Genomic DNA, 11,609 nt, shown 5'->3' with positions numbered 1-11,609 from the left:
CAGAAGCACAGTGCTCTGCATTGTGGCAGGCTTGTGGCAGGCACGCATGGGGTGGGCACATGCACCTGAGACCCTGGCAGGCAGGGTAGGATGCAGGAGGGTGGTTATGAATGCTTCTCTCTCTCTCATGAAAGAAATGGATGAATGAACTTAAAAAAAAATACCACAATAAAACTCTAAAACAAGAACAAAACCTGGTAAAGGTCAGGAGACAGGAGTCAAGGACGGTCAAAGCCAGAGATAGCCCAGGACGGCCACGATCACCTACAGAACCTGGTGCTAAGGAGGATGAGGCGCAAGGGGGATGAGACACTCGCTCACTTCTTAACCCTTCCATCCACCCACCAGTAGAGCAAACTTCATTTTCTTGAATGCTGCAGAGTAATTGATTATGATTTTGTATTAAGGAGATGTATAGCATATTTTTATTTTAATAATTATTTATTTAATTTTATTCATCATTATTATTATTATTATTTTAATTTGATACGGGTCATGTGCACTTACCAGAGAGAGGGGGGAAAGTGAAAAAGCGCGCTGTGAGAGGTCAATGCCTTAGCCATCACACTACCTGCTGGCCCTGATTTATAGCATTTTAATATAATTGCCTTATATTAAGGAGATTAAATAAAGCAGTGGCTATGTTCTTGGGGGCAAGTTTTTGTTTGTTTGTTTGTTCTTCTACATAAGATTAGTAATTATTTGCTCATCGTGTGGCAGCTATTTGATGACATTCTTTGGAAAAATAATCAGAGTAGACCTTGAAAATAGTTCACTGGGGAACCAGCAGTTAGCGTAATGGCTATGTCGCTAGATTCCCACATAGTCGACCGCGGTTCGCGTCCTTGACCCAGTGGCTTAAAACTCACGCTGGGCACGTGTGCGTGCGTGCCCAAGATCCCGAGAGGAGAATGGAGGAGAAGGGATTGTGGCGTGACCATCCCCCCTGGGGGGTGATTTCTCGCTTTCTGTCTCTATGTCTGTCTCTGTCTGTCTGGCGAGCACACGTGCCCTATAGCGAAAAACCTCTCAAAAAAAAAAGGAGTTCACTGAAGAAATAACAAAAAGCACAAAGACTCATTCAGCAAGCCTGCTCATCATTCCCCTATGCTCTAACAGTTGTGACTTCAACACCTGGCATCAAGACTAAGCTAACACTGGGTTTCTTATCCATCCCCTCCACTTTAACAAACAAAATACATAACTGCATCTCACTATAGCACCACCCAAAGGTTCATTAGTTACAATCACTTCACCCCTAACAGGAAACATTTCATTTAAAATACTTTTAAAATGTTGGCATGGTGGTTAAGGTGCTGGACTTCCACATGGCCCACCATGGTTTGAGTGGCAGACCTGGTGACTTGAAAATCACACTAGGCACACACGCGTGCATGCCCAGAATCCAAAGAGGAGAAGGAGAAGAGGGAATTGCAGTGTAGCCACCCCCAGGAGGTGATGTTTCTCTTTGTCTCTCTGATAAGTGCATGCTCTATAGCAGAAACCTTAAAAAAAATAATAATAAAAAGTTTGGATTTGGGTCAGCAGGTGGCATGGAGGTTAAGGTGCTGGATCCCACATGGCCTACCGCTCAGTTCATGGCCTGAAAACTCACCAGACACATGCGCATACATGCGCAAAGTCCTGAGAAGAGAATGGAGCAGGGGGGATTGTGGCATGGCCATCTCCTCTAGTGGATGATTTCTCACTTTCTCTCTGTCTCTCTGTCTTCAGCAAGCACACATGCCCTACAGCAAACTAACTAAATAAATAAATAATTGAGCTTAATCTTTTTGTCATAAGAATACATTACACCTACAATTTAAGTTAATTACCTTCATGTTACAATATATAATACTACCAGGACCAGCAGATGGTATAGTGGTTTCATCGCTGGACTCCCTCATGACTGACCACAGTTCAAGTCCCAGACCCGGTGGCTTGAAACTCATGCTGGGTGTGGGTCCCAGATCCCAGAAGGAGAAGAGATTGTGGTGTGGCCACGCCTCCCCCAGGTGATTTCTCACTTTCTCTTTCACTGTCTCTGTCTCTCTCCAGTGAGTACACATGCCCTAAGGCAAAAACCTCTATCCCCCCCCTCAAAAAACAAAGAAGAAGAAATACAATACTACCAATTTTCTTTTATTTATTTTAGAGAGAGTTTTGCTATAGGGCACATGTGCTTGTCAGAAAGGGGAAAAAAATAAAAATAAAAAAAAAAGCAGAGACCTTTCCCAAAGGATCATATTTTCTCTTATCGCTTACTAAAAGGGGGGCTTGGCGTTAGAGGCTGTTTTATAAAATGAGTGACTCTTTAGGGGAACCAGGACAGGACGATAACTGTGGGAAATACATGCTGAACTGATCAAAGGCTAAGAGTGGAGACTTAACAGGAAGATGCTACACTGCCTGCTGAGGGGAGGGAGAGGTGGGTAAAGGAACCTGAATATCTTTGTGCTCCCCAGTCACCCAGAACTCTCCAAGAGCTTTTTCCTCTAGGAAAGGAGGATTCCCCCAACCTGTTCTACTGATTACTGATTTACTCAAAGAGGTGTTTCTTATCTCACAGGCTCTTAGCCTGATCACCCCTGGAACTCTTGGGCAGCTCACTGGCCCAAAGCCGCCCTGAAGTTGAATACAACTCCAGATCTTTCCACTGAGCAGTACATGGAGTCACACAGCACAGCCAGGGAGCTGCTCAGCTCAGCGGGCCTGCCTGCTCCTCCAAGCTCTATCTCATCACCCTTGCCACCCTTGCAGATTCCTCACCCCGACCCTAGTCCTGCACCCCGACAGCCCACTCACTTTCCCCCTTTCTTTCCTCTTCTCTCACCTGCTTTCTTCTTGGTTTTTCAGTTCATCTTTCTTCAAGATCTGCTTGTAATTATCTTCAAGTCAAGGTCCATGGGCTCCTGTACTTTGTATTTGTTCTTGGCTTCTGGAAGCTCTCTCAGGGATGGACTCTAGAAAAGAAACCAGGGAACCAGCAGTTAGTGTAATGGCTATGTCACTGGACTCCCACGTAGTCGACCGCAGTTCGCGTCCCGGATCCGGTGGCTTAGAACTCACGCCGGGCACGTGTGCGTGCGTGCTCAAGATCCTGAGAGGAGAATGGAGGAGAAGGGATTGCGGCATGACCATCCCCCCTGGGGGGTGATTTCTCGATTTCTATCTCTATGTCTCTCTCTGTCTGTCTGGCGAGCGCACGCGCCCTATAGCGAAAACCTCTCCAAAAAAAAAAAAAAGAAAAGAAAAAAGAAGAAAAGAAAAGAAACCACAGGGAAGAGACTGCTAAATACAAAGGCCTCCTGATCACTAGTTTTTTTTCTAAAAAGGGTAACATGGTGGGAGAGTCCCTTATTCTATAAGACATTCAATTTTTATTCCCTAGGTCTGTGAACATAAGCTACATAGCCACGCATACCTCGTTCCTGCATGTCCTCAAGGGTCTGCATGGGCACCCAGTGACAATCCATTCACAAAGAAGTTCTGGTAGACATTCTTGACGCTTATGCTGTGGAGAGAGATGACTCGCAGGGCCACACCACACAACCTGAAGCCCCTGCACCCTGTTAAACAAATCCGTTTCAGAGGAGTCTTCCTAAACTGTGGGGTTAAGACTGAAGGGCTCATCTCCCAGGTGTCACCCCGCTACTCACATCTCCCTCCAGCCTTCACACACATGCACCCCTTCAGATCTGTACTGCTTCATTTCACAGCACGATGTGTCTGGGCTTAGTTCTGGTCCCACCAGTTCCATAGCCAAACTCATGGCATTGTATGACCCATTCACCTTCTACGAAAATGAGAGTGAGGGTGGAGACTGTTTGAAATAACCAAACAGAAGAGCAAGGAATGACACATTTTGTCCTTCATACAAAAGACTCTCGTTCCCTTGTTCTCTCTTTCATGGAGGGGATAGCTGAGACAGAGGGGTTGCCTTCTTCCTCCAGTGCTCAGATTTGTTACTGGGCCCCCAGCTTCCCCTCAATGGTGGCTGGCTCCAACTTGTAGCTTCAGAGGATGTAGGAGCCAGGTGGTCAGGGTTCGGGGCTCCCTCCCAGACAGTCGAGTTGAGCTAGGCCACCTGAGTGCACAGCTGACATGGTGGGCACTGCTGGGCATTGCTGGGCTCCGGAATCCTTGCCCAGTCCCCACTACTCAGGAAAGTTCTCTCTGGAGGAATAAACTGTTAGCTCCGAATTTAAATGGCCTCATTCCTCAGCAAGCACATAGGATCACTACCAACCCTCCTCGTGTTATACTTTTCACATCAGAAAACATTTTAGGATGGAGGCTGGCTCTGAAAAGGAAGTGCTCTAAGCTGTGTGGCACCATAGAGCTCTGGCCTTTGCTGAGCAAGCGTGGGAGCCCTGAGTGGGCTGAGCTGACTTGCAGGCAGGTGTAGAGAGGCAAAGGCCCAGGCAGGGACTGGCCCAGGCAGCAGCTCGCCTGGAAATGCTAACAAGAGGAGGACGCTGAGTGAGAGTGTCACTGCACAGGAAGCATCTTGCCTACAGAGGCCACACTCTGGGAGTGGGCTAGGCAGGGACACGAGACAGGATCTAAGTCAAAACACGCAAACAGTGTCTCCCTAGGTGAGAAAACTGCAGACACTGCAGGCCACCAGGTGGGGTCCAGAGTTGGCTGGGGTGTCTGGTGGGTGTCCTCCTGCACAGAAGAGATGCTTCTTGGGCACAGGGCCCTGGCTTCTTTGCACAACCACCCACTGCTGTAGGGTGCTACAGCCTCCAGCATCCCCTTTAACCATCCTCCTCCTCTCTCTTCTGGCCCACGCGACAACATTCATATCCTCTGTGACTGCTCAGTGGTGGGGACAAACTATAGAAAGCCCCATCTGTGAACTCTGAAACCTTCCGGGAGCCATATGCTGCTCAGCCGCAAGTCCGAAAAGGTGCTAAGCCCAATTATCTAATTCTGAAAGTCAGTATCTGTATGTTGAAGAGATCGCCTCTCTAGACTTGGGGAGGGTTCTCCAGCGCACAGGCGCCGGCTCACCCTAACAGCAAGGGCACTGAGACTCATTACTGGTCTGTGTCATCGCAACTACATGGAGAGAGAAACTTGTGACATTGCCAGGTCAGGAACTCCACCCAGGTTCCAATTCTGTGGCTCTAATTGTCCCAGGAAAGTCATTTCTGCAAAACCTTTACAGAGCATTAGAGAACATTGGAGAGGCCCCTGACCTCTGCATTTGGGTGGAAGGATATGTATTATATATCTTAAGGGATTTAAGAGACACCCAAATCACATGTAGGGAAGCATGTGGTGTGGAATTCAGAGAAGAAATTCTCATGATTTTGTGGTCCTTGGAGTTGGAAATGAATGGCAGATTCAGAAAGAGTTCAGATTACTGGATGGAGGGTTGTCTGAGCTATTTGTAGGGGCTGGTTAGGGAGAAATGTGATTCGATGTAAAGAAGGGTGAAAAAGGATGAAAAAATGCAAACACATAGGGCATGGTTACAGGATTAAAATTTGATCCCCCAAAAGAGTACCCCTTAATAACATGTTGAAAACACACAAGTAGAAACACACACACACACACACACACACAAAGATTGGTTCAAGTGATTGTTACAACAAGCTTGAATGTTAAATTCTTCCTTATCTTGTGTAGAGGTTGTCTGCCTCTGCTTGATCCATAGGGCTCTGGTTTTCCTTCTGGGCATTTTCTGATGAGCCTCATTTTGCAGTCATTCCTGTAATTGGATCTGTTGGTCTGGGTTTGTAGCCTATTTCCCCTGTGGCTCAGAATTGGACTCTCCTAGCTGTTGTCAGTGGGAGGAGCGACCCCTCTCGGTGGGGTCAAACGAATTCCTGCCTGGCTTCTGGGTTCTAGGAGTACCATGATGGGTGGCAAGAACAAGAGCTTTATGAAGGGTGACAAAGAGGGAGCCAAGAAGAAAGTGATTGATCTATTTCCTAAGAAAGATTGGTATGATGGGAAAGCACCTGTGATGTTTAGTATCAAAGATACTGGGAAACACTCGTCACCGGGACTCAAGGGGCGCAAACTGCATCCAACCTTTGTCATTTCTGGAAAAAAAAAGAGCTGTTCGCATATAACGGCAAACATCCGAACTGACTGAAAGACTGGCTGGGAGGTTGGACTTCGGCATTATTAACTCAAGTTTCTGCTAAACAATCCTGCAGTTGCCTATCATCTACAAAACAGGATGTAGGCTCTGTTGTTCATGAAAAATGAACATCAGAAAAAAGTCTAGACAAACAATAGAGAACTAGAGTTGTCTGGGAGTAACCAGGCTCACACGGCAGCCGGGAACTACAGTCTGTGGGAAGCAAGCGCGGGGGAGGGAAACCTGCAATGAATGAGGTTGCCTCCACCCTTGCCTGAGAGCTGAGGAGGGCCTGAGCTTGGACTGGGGGTGGGGGCTGAGGTGGGCTGCAGGCTGCCATGTGCACCGTGCTGTTTGTTCTCTGTTTCCTTCCCTGACACACCCAGAGAAGAGTTGGCAGAGTCAAATCTCCCCAGTGCTGAGGGGCTTCCTAAAAAGGAGGGCTTCTTCCACCTTGTGAGCAGTATGGAGTTCAGGACTGTGGCTCTCAGTAGCTGTGTCCAGCAGAGGTCACCAGCAGGGACCAGATCAGCTCTGGGACAGAAATGGTTTGGATCAAGATGGTAGAAGCGGGCATAGAGAGAGACAAGTGGAGTTTGGATGTTTTAAAGTCCTCGTTGGTCCGTTCTCAGATGGGGCTATGGTGCACAAGTAGAGGTGGCACAGCCCCTCTTGCCTGGTAGCCCAGACCAGTGTGCAGTTCTCCAGGGAGCTGGGCCACTGGAGGGCCATTCCTTCATAGGCCTAGAAGGCATCTCTTCTCCTTCCAGCCCAAGACTAAGTGTCAGGGCTAGTCTAGCACACCCGGAAAGGTCAGACGCACCAAGTAGGAGGAGATCAGAGCCAGGCCAGGAGCCTGTGGGCTCAACCCACCCCCACTCAGAGAGGAGCAGGCTTGGCTTTCAGGGCCCCTCACCCCACCCCTGGGAGAAAGCAAGAGCCTTAAGGATAGAAAAGATGCAAGCAAGCCTCAAGTTGGCTCTGCTGCTCCAGACCCTCAAATTTAAAAGAGAGAGAGAGAGAGAGAGAGAGAGAGAGAGAGGAAGGAAGGAAGGAAGGGAAAAAGAAAGAATTAAAAATAAAAAGAAAGCAAGACAGAGACAGGCAGGCTTCTCTTAGCAGTGTGTCTTGCAGACCCTTGGCAACAGATGAAAGAGACCCTGGAGAGGCTGCCTCACACTCACTCAGGACCCCTCCTGGCCCAGTCTAGCCCCTGTCCTCAGCTGGGACAGCCCCAGCAACCCTTCCCGATGATGCCTTGAACCAGGACAGCACAGGTCAGGACTAAGCGCCTGTCTAGAGACTAAGCGCCCTCTCCTCAGAAACCAACAGGGCACCAGCTTCCATCTTTGGTGTGAGTCTCACACACTGCCAAGCCCCTATATAAATGGTCTTGTTAACCTTCCAGACACTGAGGATGTTGCTGCCCCATTTCCTAGAAGTGGAAACGAATACCTAAAGAGCTTCCAATGTCACCTAGGTCACACGCACAGCCACTATCGCCAAAAGATGTCAGAATGGACCTCGCTTGCTAATCATTCACCCTGGAACTGAAGTACGGACCTTGTCTTAAAGACATACCGCTTCCGCCTGCCCAACACTGATACCCTTTGTCCTAGAGGGTCCCTCCTCTGGAGTAGAGCTTAAGTAGGGGTTTGCGTGTGATGTGTGGGGGCAGGGATCTCAGGGAGCCAATCCAGCAGGTCTCACAGAGTGCACTGCTCCATCCAGTGTGGCCCTTCAAAGGCCCATGTGGGAACATGTCCATCTGAGAGGCAGAAGAAGAAAGGCGCTGTCCATAGGTTCCCAGGAGTCAGAGGTGGCCCCAGGGTTAGCGATGCCCTCAACCCTCCAGGGTGCACTTGCTGGAGCTGCAGGTGCAGAGGCAGCAGGTTAGGGGACCTGCTCCTCTCCTCACTGTCTGCCCCTCCACATAGATCCTCCATCCTCACCTGGGCTGGCTTGAACTCCACCACTTACCAGCTGGTGGCCTTGGGCAAGCTGCGACATGCGTACCCAACAAGCACAACGTGGTGGGGACAGTCTGGTGCTCTAGTGCATGAAGTATTCAGAAAAGTAGGCCTATCCCCCGTGTACCTCTGTGGCTTCAATCTCCCCTTCCTGTAAGGACACCCACAATGAAGGGAGGGTCCAGTCTGAACTCAGGATGATCTCACCATCACCTGGGTGGATGATATTCCAGGTAGATATAATTCTTTTTCCTGGAAAAGGGGGGAGGCATCATTCAACCCACTAGATCCACTTTGTTCCCTGAGGGGAGGGTCAGCCCCTGCTGGAGTCCTGACCTGTGCTTTCCTGGTTCAAGGCATCATCGAGCCACCCACCCACCTGTTTTCAGAAATGCAGGGAAGGCGCTCACACACAGGTGTGTCTTAGCGCATGCTATGCAGTGGCTATGTCCAACAGCAGTGGCTTATCTGAACCCAGGCCACAGACACTGAGAAGCAGAAGCGCAGATGCCTGCTGCTCCCAGAACCCCAGCAGGTTGGCTAAGTCCAGTGCTAGACGGGCTGCAGGGCCGAGGTCAGTTTCAAGCAGGCCTGAAAGGTACTACCTGTCATGTTTCCACACTTAACGCTTCTCCATAGATGACCAGGGTTAGAGAGTGATAGAGGAGCACAACCTTACCCCTGGAAACATGGGGTCTACCACCACCTTCCTCCGGCGCTGGCTCTGTGACTGCTGAGAGCCTGCCCTGTGGTCAGGTCTGTGCTGGCTCCTGGTCTCTACCTCAGTGTGCAGGGGGCCCTTTGTACTGGGGGTGGCAAGCAGGGCTGGTAAATGTGTGGCCTGGGCGGACTTCCTGGTGACGTGAGCCCACTTCCCTCTTGTGTCTTGGCAGAGCTTGTTGAGTGAACAGGAAGTGCTGAGCAGCAGAGAGAGCACCTGCCATCTCTAACCCGGAGATAGTGGATGTCTAAGACCCACAGTTCTCGCTCCTGGAAGAGGCAGAAACTTTTCTCTTCCCGATACCGGTTAAAAAAAGAAATGAATGCCTCCCAGCAACAGCCATCAGCATTCGGTACAGCACCAAAACCAGTGGTGTTTTCACCAAAGTGGCAATTTGGTGAGAAAGATACCATCTTTCTTGCCAAGGACTTTAACTTCCTTTCCTTGAACCAACAACAGCCAGCAGGGAACAAGATATTCCAGGTGGCAAAGGTAAGCCCACTGGAGGCATGGTCGGGAAGGGAGAAGGGGGCTACTGGGCAGGCCCTCTACAGCTGCCCCAAGCCCACCGCACAGACAGGGTTGGCCATGGCCCCCAAGTACCAGGAACATCCACAGCCGCTCAGTGGGGCTGGAGCTGCTGGGCTTGGCTACTGCCTGGTGTGTTGAGGTCTCCTTCCTGGAGACTTACCCCCTCCCCACCTAGCCCCCTCCCAACTGCCACATCTGTCACCTCTGTTGACCCTGCCCCACCCAGCTCACAGGCCCAGGCCCAGTGCCTCTGCCCTCTGCCCAGCCCTGCAGCTCTCTCAGTCCCCTCCTTCCTTAGTCCTCAGCATCCCGCTCTGGGAGGTACTGCTGCTTCTGTAAGGACAAGTCCTTCCACTGTTGGCAGAATGAGGCCTCAGTTTGAATAGAACCCAGGGCCCCACCAGAGGCTTGTGTATGTGCCCCTCACACCTCGTCTGCAACTCCCCGTCAATAGCTACAGAAAATTCGGCCACAGATTCCCCACAGCGGTAGGAACCCAATAGAGGCCAAGATAGTAACTTCTGTCCTACCTTCTGCAGGGTTCAGAAAACAAGCTGTTCAGCCAGTATGAAGAGAAGGTGCGCCCCTGCATCAACCTCATTGACTCCCTGCGGACCCTGGGTGTGGAGCAGGACCTAGCCCTGCCCGCCATCGCCGTCATCGGGGACCAAAGCTCCGGCAAAAGCTCCGTGCTGGAAGCTCTGTCAGGAGTGGCCCTGCCCAGGGGCAGTGGTAAGCACCTAGGGCCCACTTCACTATGAAGCCAGCTACAGGGGCCTGTGACCCTCAGAGCATCCTTGGGCTCCATGTGGCTGTTGGGAAGACCCCGGGAGGCAGCTCTCACAGGCCTGAGCCCTGCAGTTCGCGTGCATGATCCGATTCTCTATCCATGTTTACCTAGCTGTCACTACCCTCAGGGACCTTGCTCTTTCCTTCTAGGGGGTCTTTGTAAAGATGTGGAAGCATTTCATACATGCAAGCCCCAAACCTCAATAGAATAGAGGAAAGGAAGAGAAGGGATTGCAGTACGACCCCACTCCATGTAGGGGTGTTTTCTCTTCTCCCTCTCTGTCTCTGGGAAGTGCACATGCCCTCTGGGAAATTAAAATTAAAAGAGAAAAGAAGAAGAAAGAAAAAGAATTTTCCCAACACTTTGAGAAGCTGTTAGCCCAGATCGTGGTGCCCCAGGACACAACCTTTTCCTTGAAAAGACTTCACCGTGTGTGTAGAGTGAAGAAGCTACTATGCATTTATAATTTAGTAATGATCATGGAAAAAAGAAGGAAAAGGTGGGTGTGAGGACACTGTTAAGAAGAGAGACAGGCAGGAGGGGGAGCTGTGTCCAGAACCCTGAGAGGAAGGAAACAGTCTGCCGGGCTGCACCCCTCCCCTGGCCTACAGCAGCTGACAGCAGAGAGCGTCCTACCCCCCTTCACTCCTGTCAGCTCTGCCTGTCACAGAACCAGACCCAGGGCTCAACGGCAGGGATGCCGGGTGTGCTGGGATCCTGCAGAGTCCCCAACAGCAAGGTTGAGATCCCCAGCCTACAGTTCCTTTCCTGGCCCCAGGACCAGCCCAGGCACCTGAGGCAGGAAGGAGAAAGAATCTAGGGTGGTTATTCCTTCCCTGGGCTCAGGACTCAGCATTTTGGGGAGAAAAACAATAGGGTGGAGGGTCTGGATGCCAGCAGGCAGGATGTAACTGTAGGCATGTGGCTAGACTGGCAAATGGAGGTCCTATCTTCCCTGGGGCAAAGGGGACAAAGGATGTGGGGATTCAGGGCTTCCCAGAAGGGAGTGTGGCTGAGCACCCCAGCCCTACAAAGCTCCTACAGCACCAGCCGTTCCCACTCCCACAGCTGGGGTGGCCCCCACCTCAACTTGCACCTTTGGGATTTGCTCTGACCCCCTGTTTAGAAATGTCAGCTTCTCCCCAGGTTCTTGATGGCTTCTCCTGTAACTTTCGATCCTGAGTGTGGCGTGCGGGCGCTTGAAAGGGGCTGGATAGCCTTGAGTGGGTCTCACTGCCTCTCATTACTCCAGACCCCCTCCCTGGGCTGCCCACCAGGACAAATCAGGGCCAGAGGCAGATGCCCTAGGGAGTCTGGGAGCTGCCCTAAAGCCCCAGCATCCACTTGCATCACTTACAGCAGAGTGGTGGGACAGTGGCTATGCCAGGGTACTGCCCAGGGACCACCCAAGCCCAGGGTGGCTGCAGACACTTCCTGAGGACAGTGTGCATCTCGAGCCTCATGCTCCTGTGCACCTGCTTGGTCCAAACCCCTCTT

At 50.8% G+C, this 11,609-nt stretch overlaps 1 protein-coding gene across 2 annotated transcripts in view; it reads left to right on the top strand.

The window, feature by feature from the left end:
• Positions 1-11,609, top strand: part of MX2 (MX dynamin like GTPase 2) — a 40,970-nt gene that overhangs the window by 7,928 nt on the left and 21,433 nt on the right. Inside the window, exons 1-3 of one of the 2 annotated variants that reach the window (XM_027774899.1) lie at positions 7,634-7,655; positions 8,964-9,283; positions 9,862-10,054. In XM_027774899.1, coding sequence (XP_027630700.1) covers positions 9,035-9,283; positions 9,862-10,054 — 442 coding nt within the window. In that variant the 5' untranslated portion in view covers positions 7,634-7,655; positions 8,964-9,034. Of the gene's footprint in view, positions 1-7,633; positions 7,656-8,963; positions 9,284-9,861; positions 10,055-11,609 lie in introns of those variants that run through there. The other variant, XM_006156376.3, reaches the window with a different exon arrangement.

The sequence above is a fragment of the Tupaia chinensis genome, unplaced genomic scaffold, assembly GCF_000334495.1.
Source record: "Tupaia chinensis unplaced genomic scaffold, TupChi_1.0 Scaffold000492_1, whole genome shotgun sequence".
Classification (NCBI taxonomy): domain Eukaryota; kingdom Metazoa; phylum Chordata; class Mammalia; order Scandentia; family Tupaiidae; genus Tupaia; species Tupaia belangeri.
Note: the sequence above shows the minus strand (reverse complement) of the source record. Positions and strands in the feature narration are given on the sequence as shown.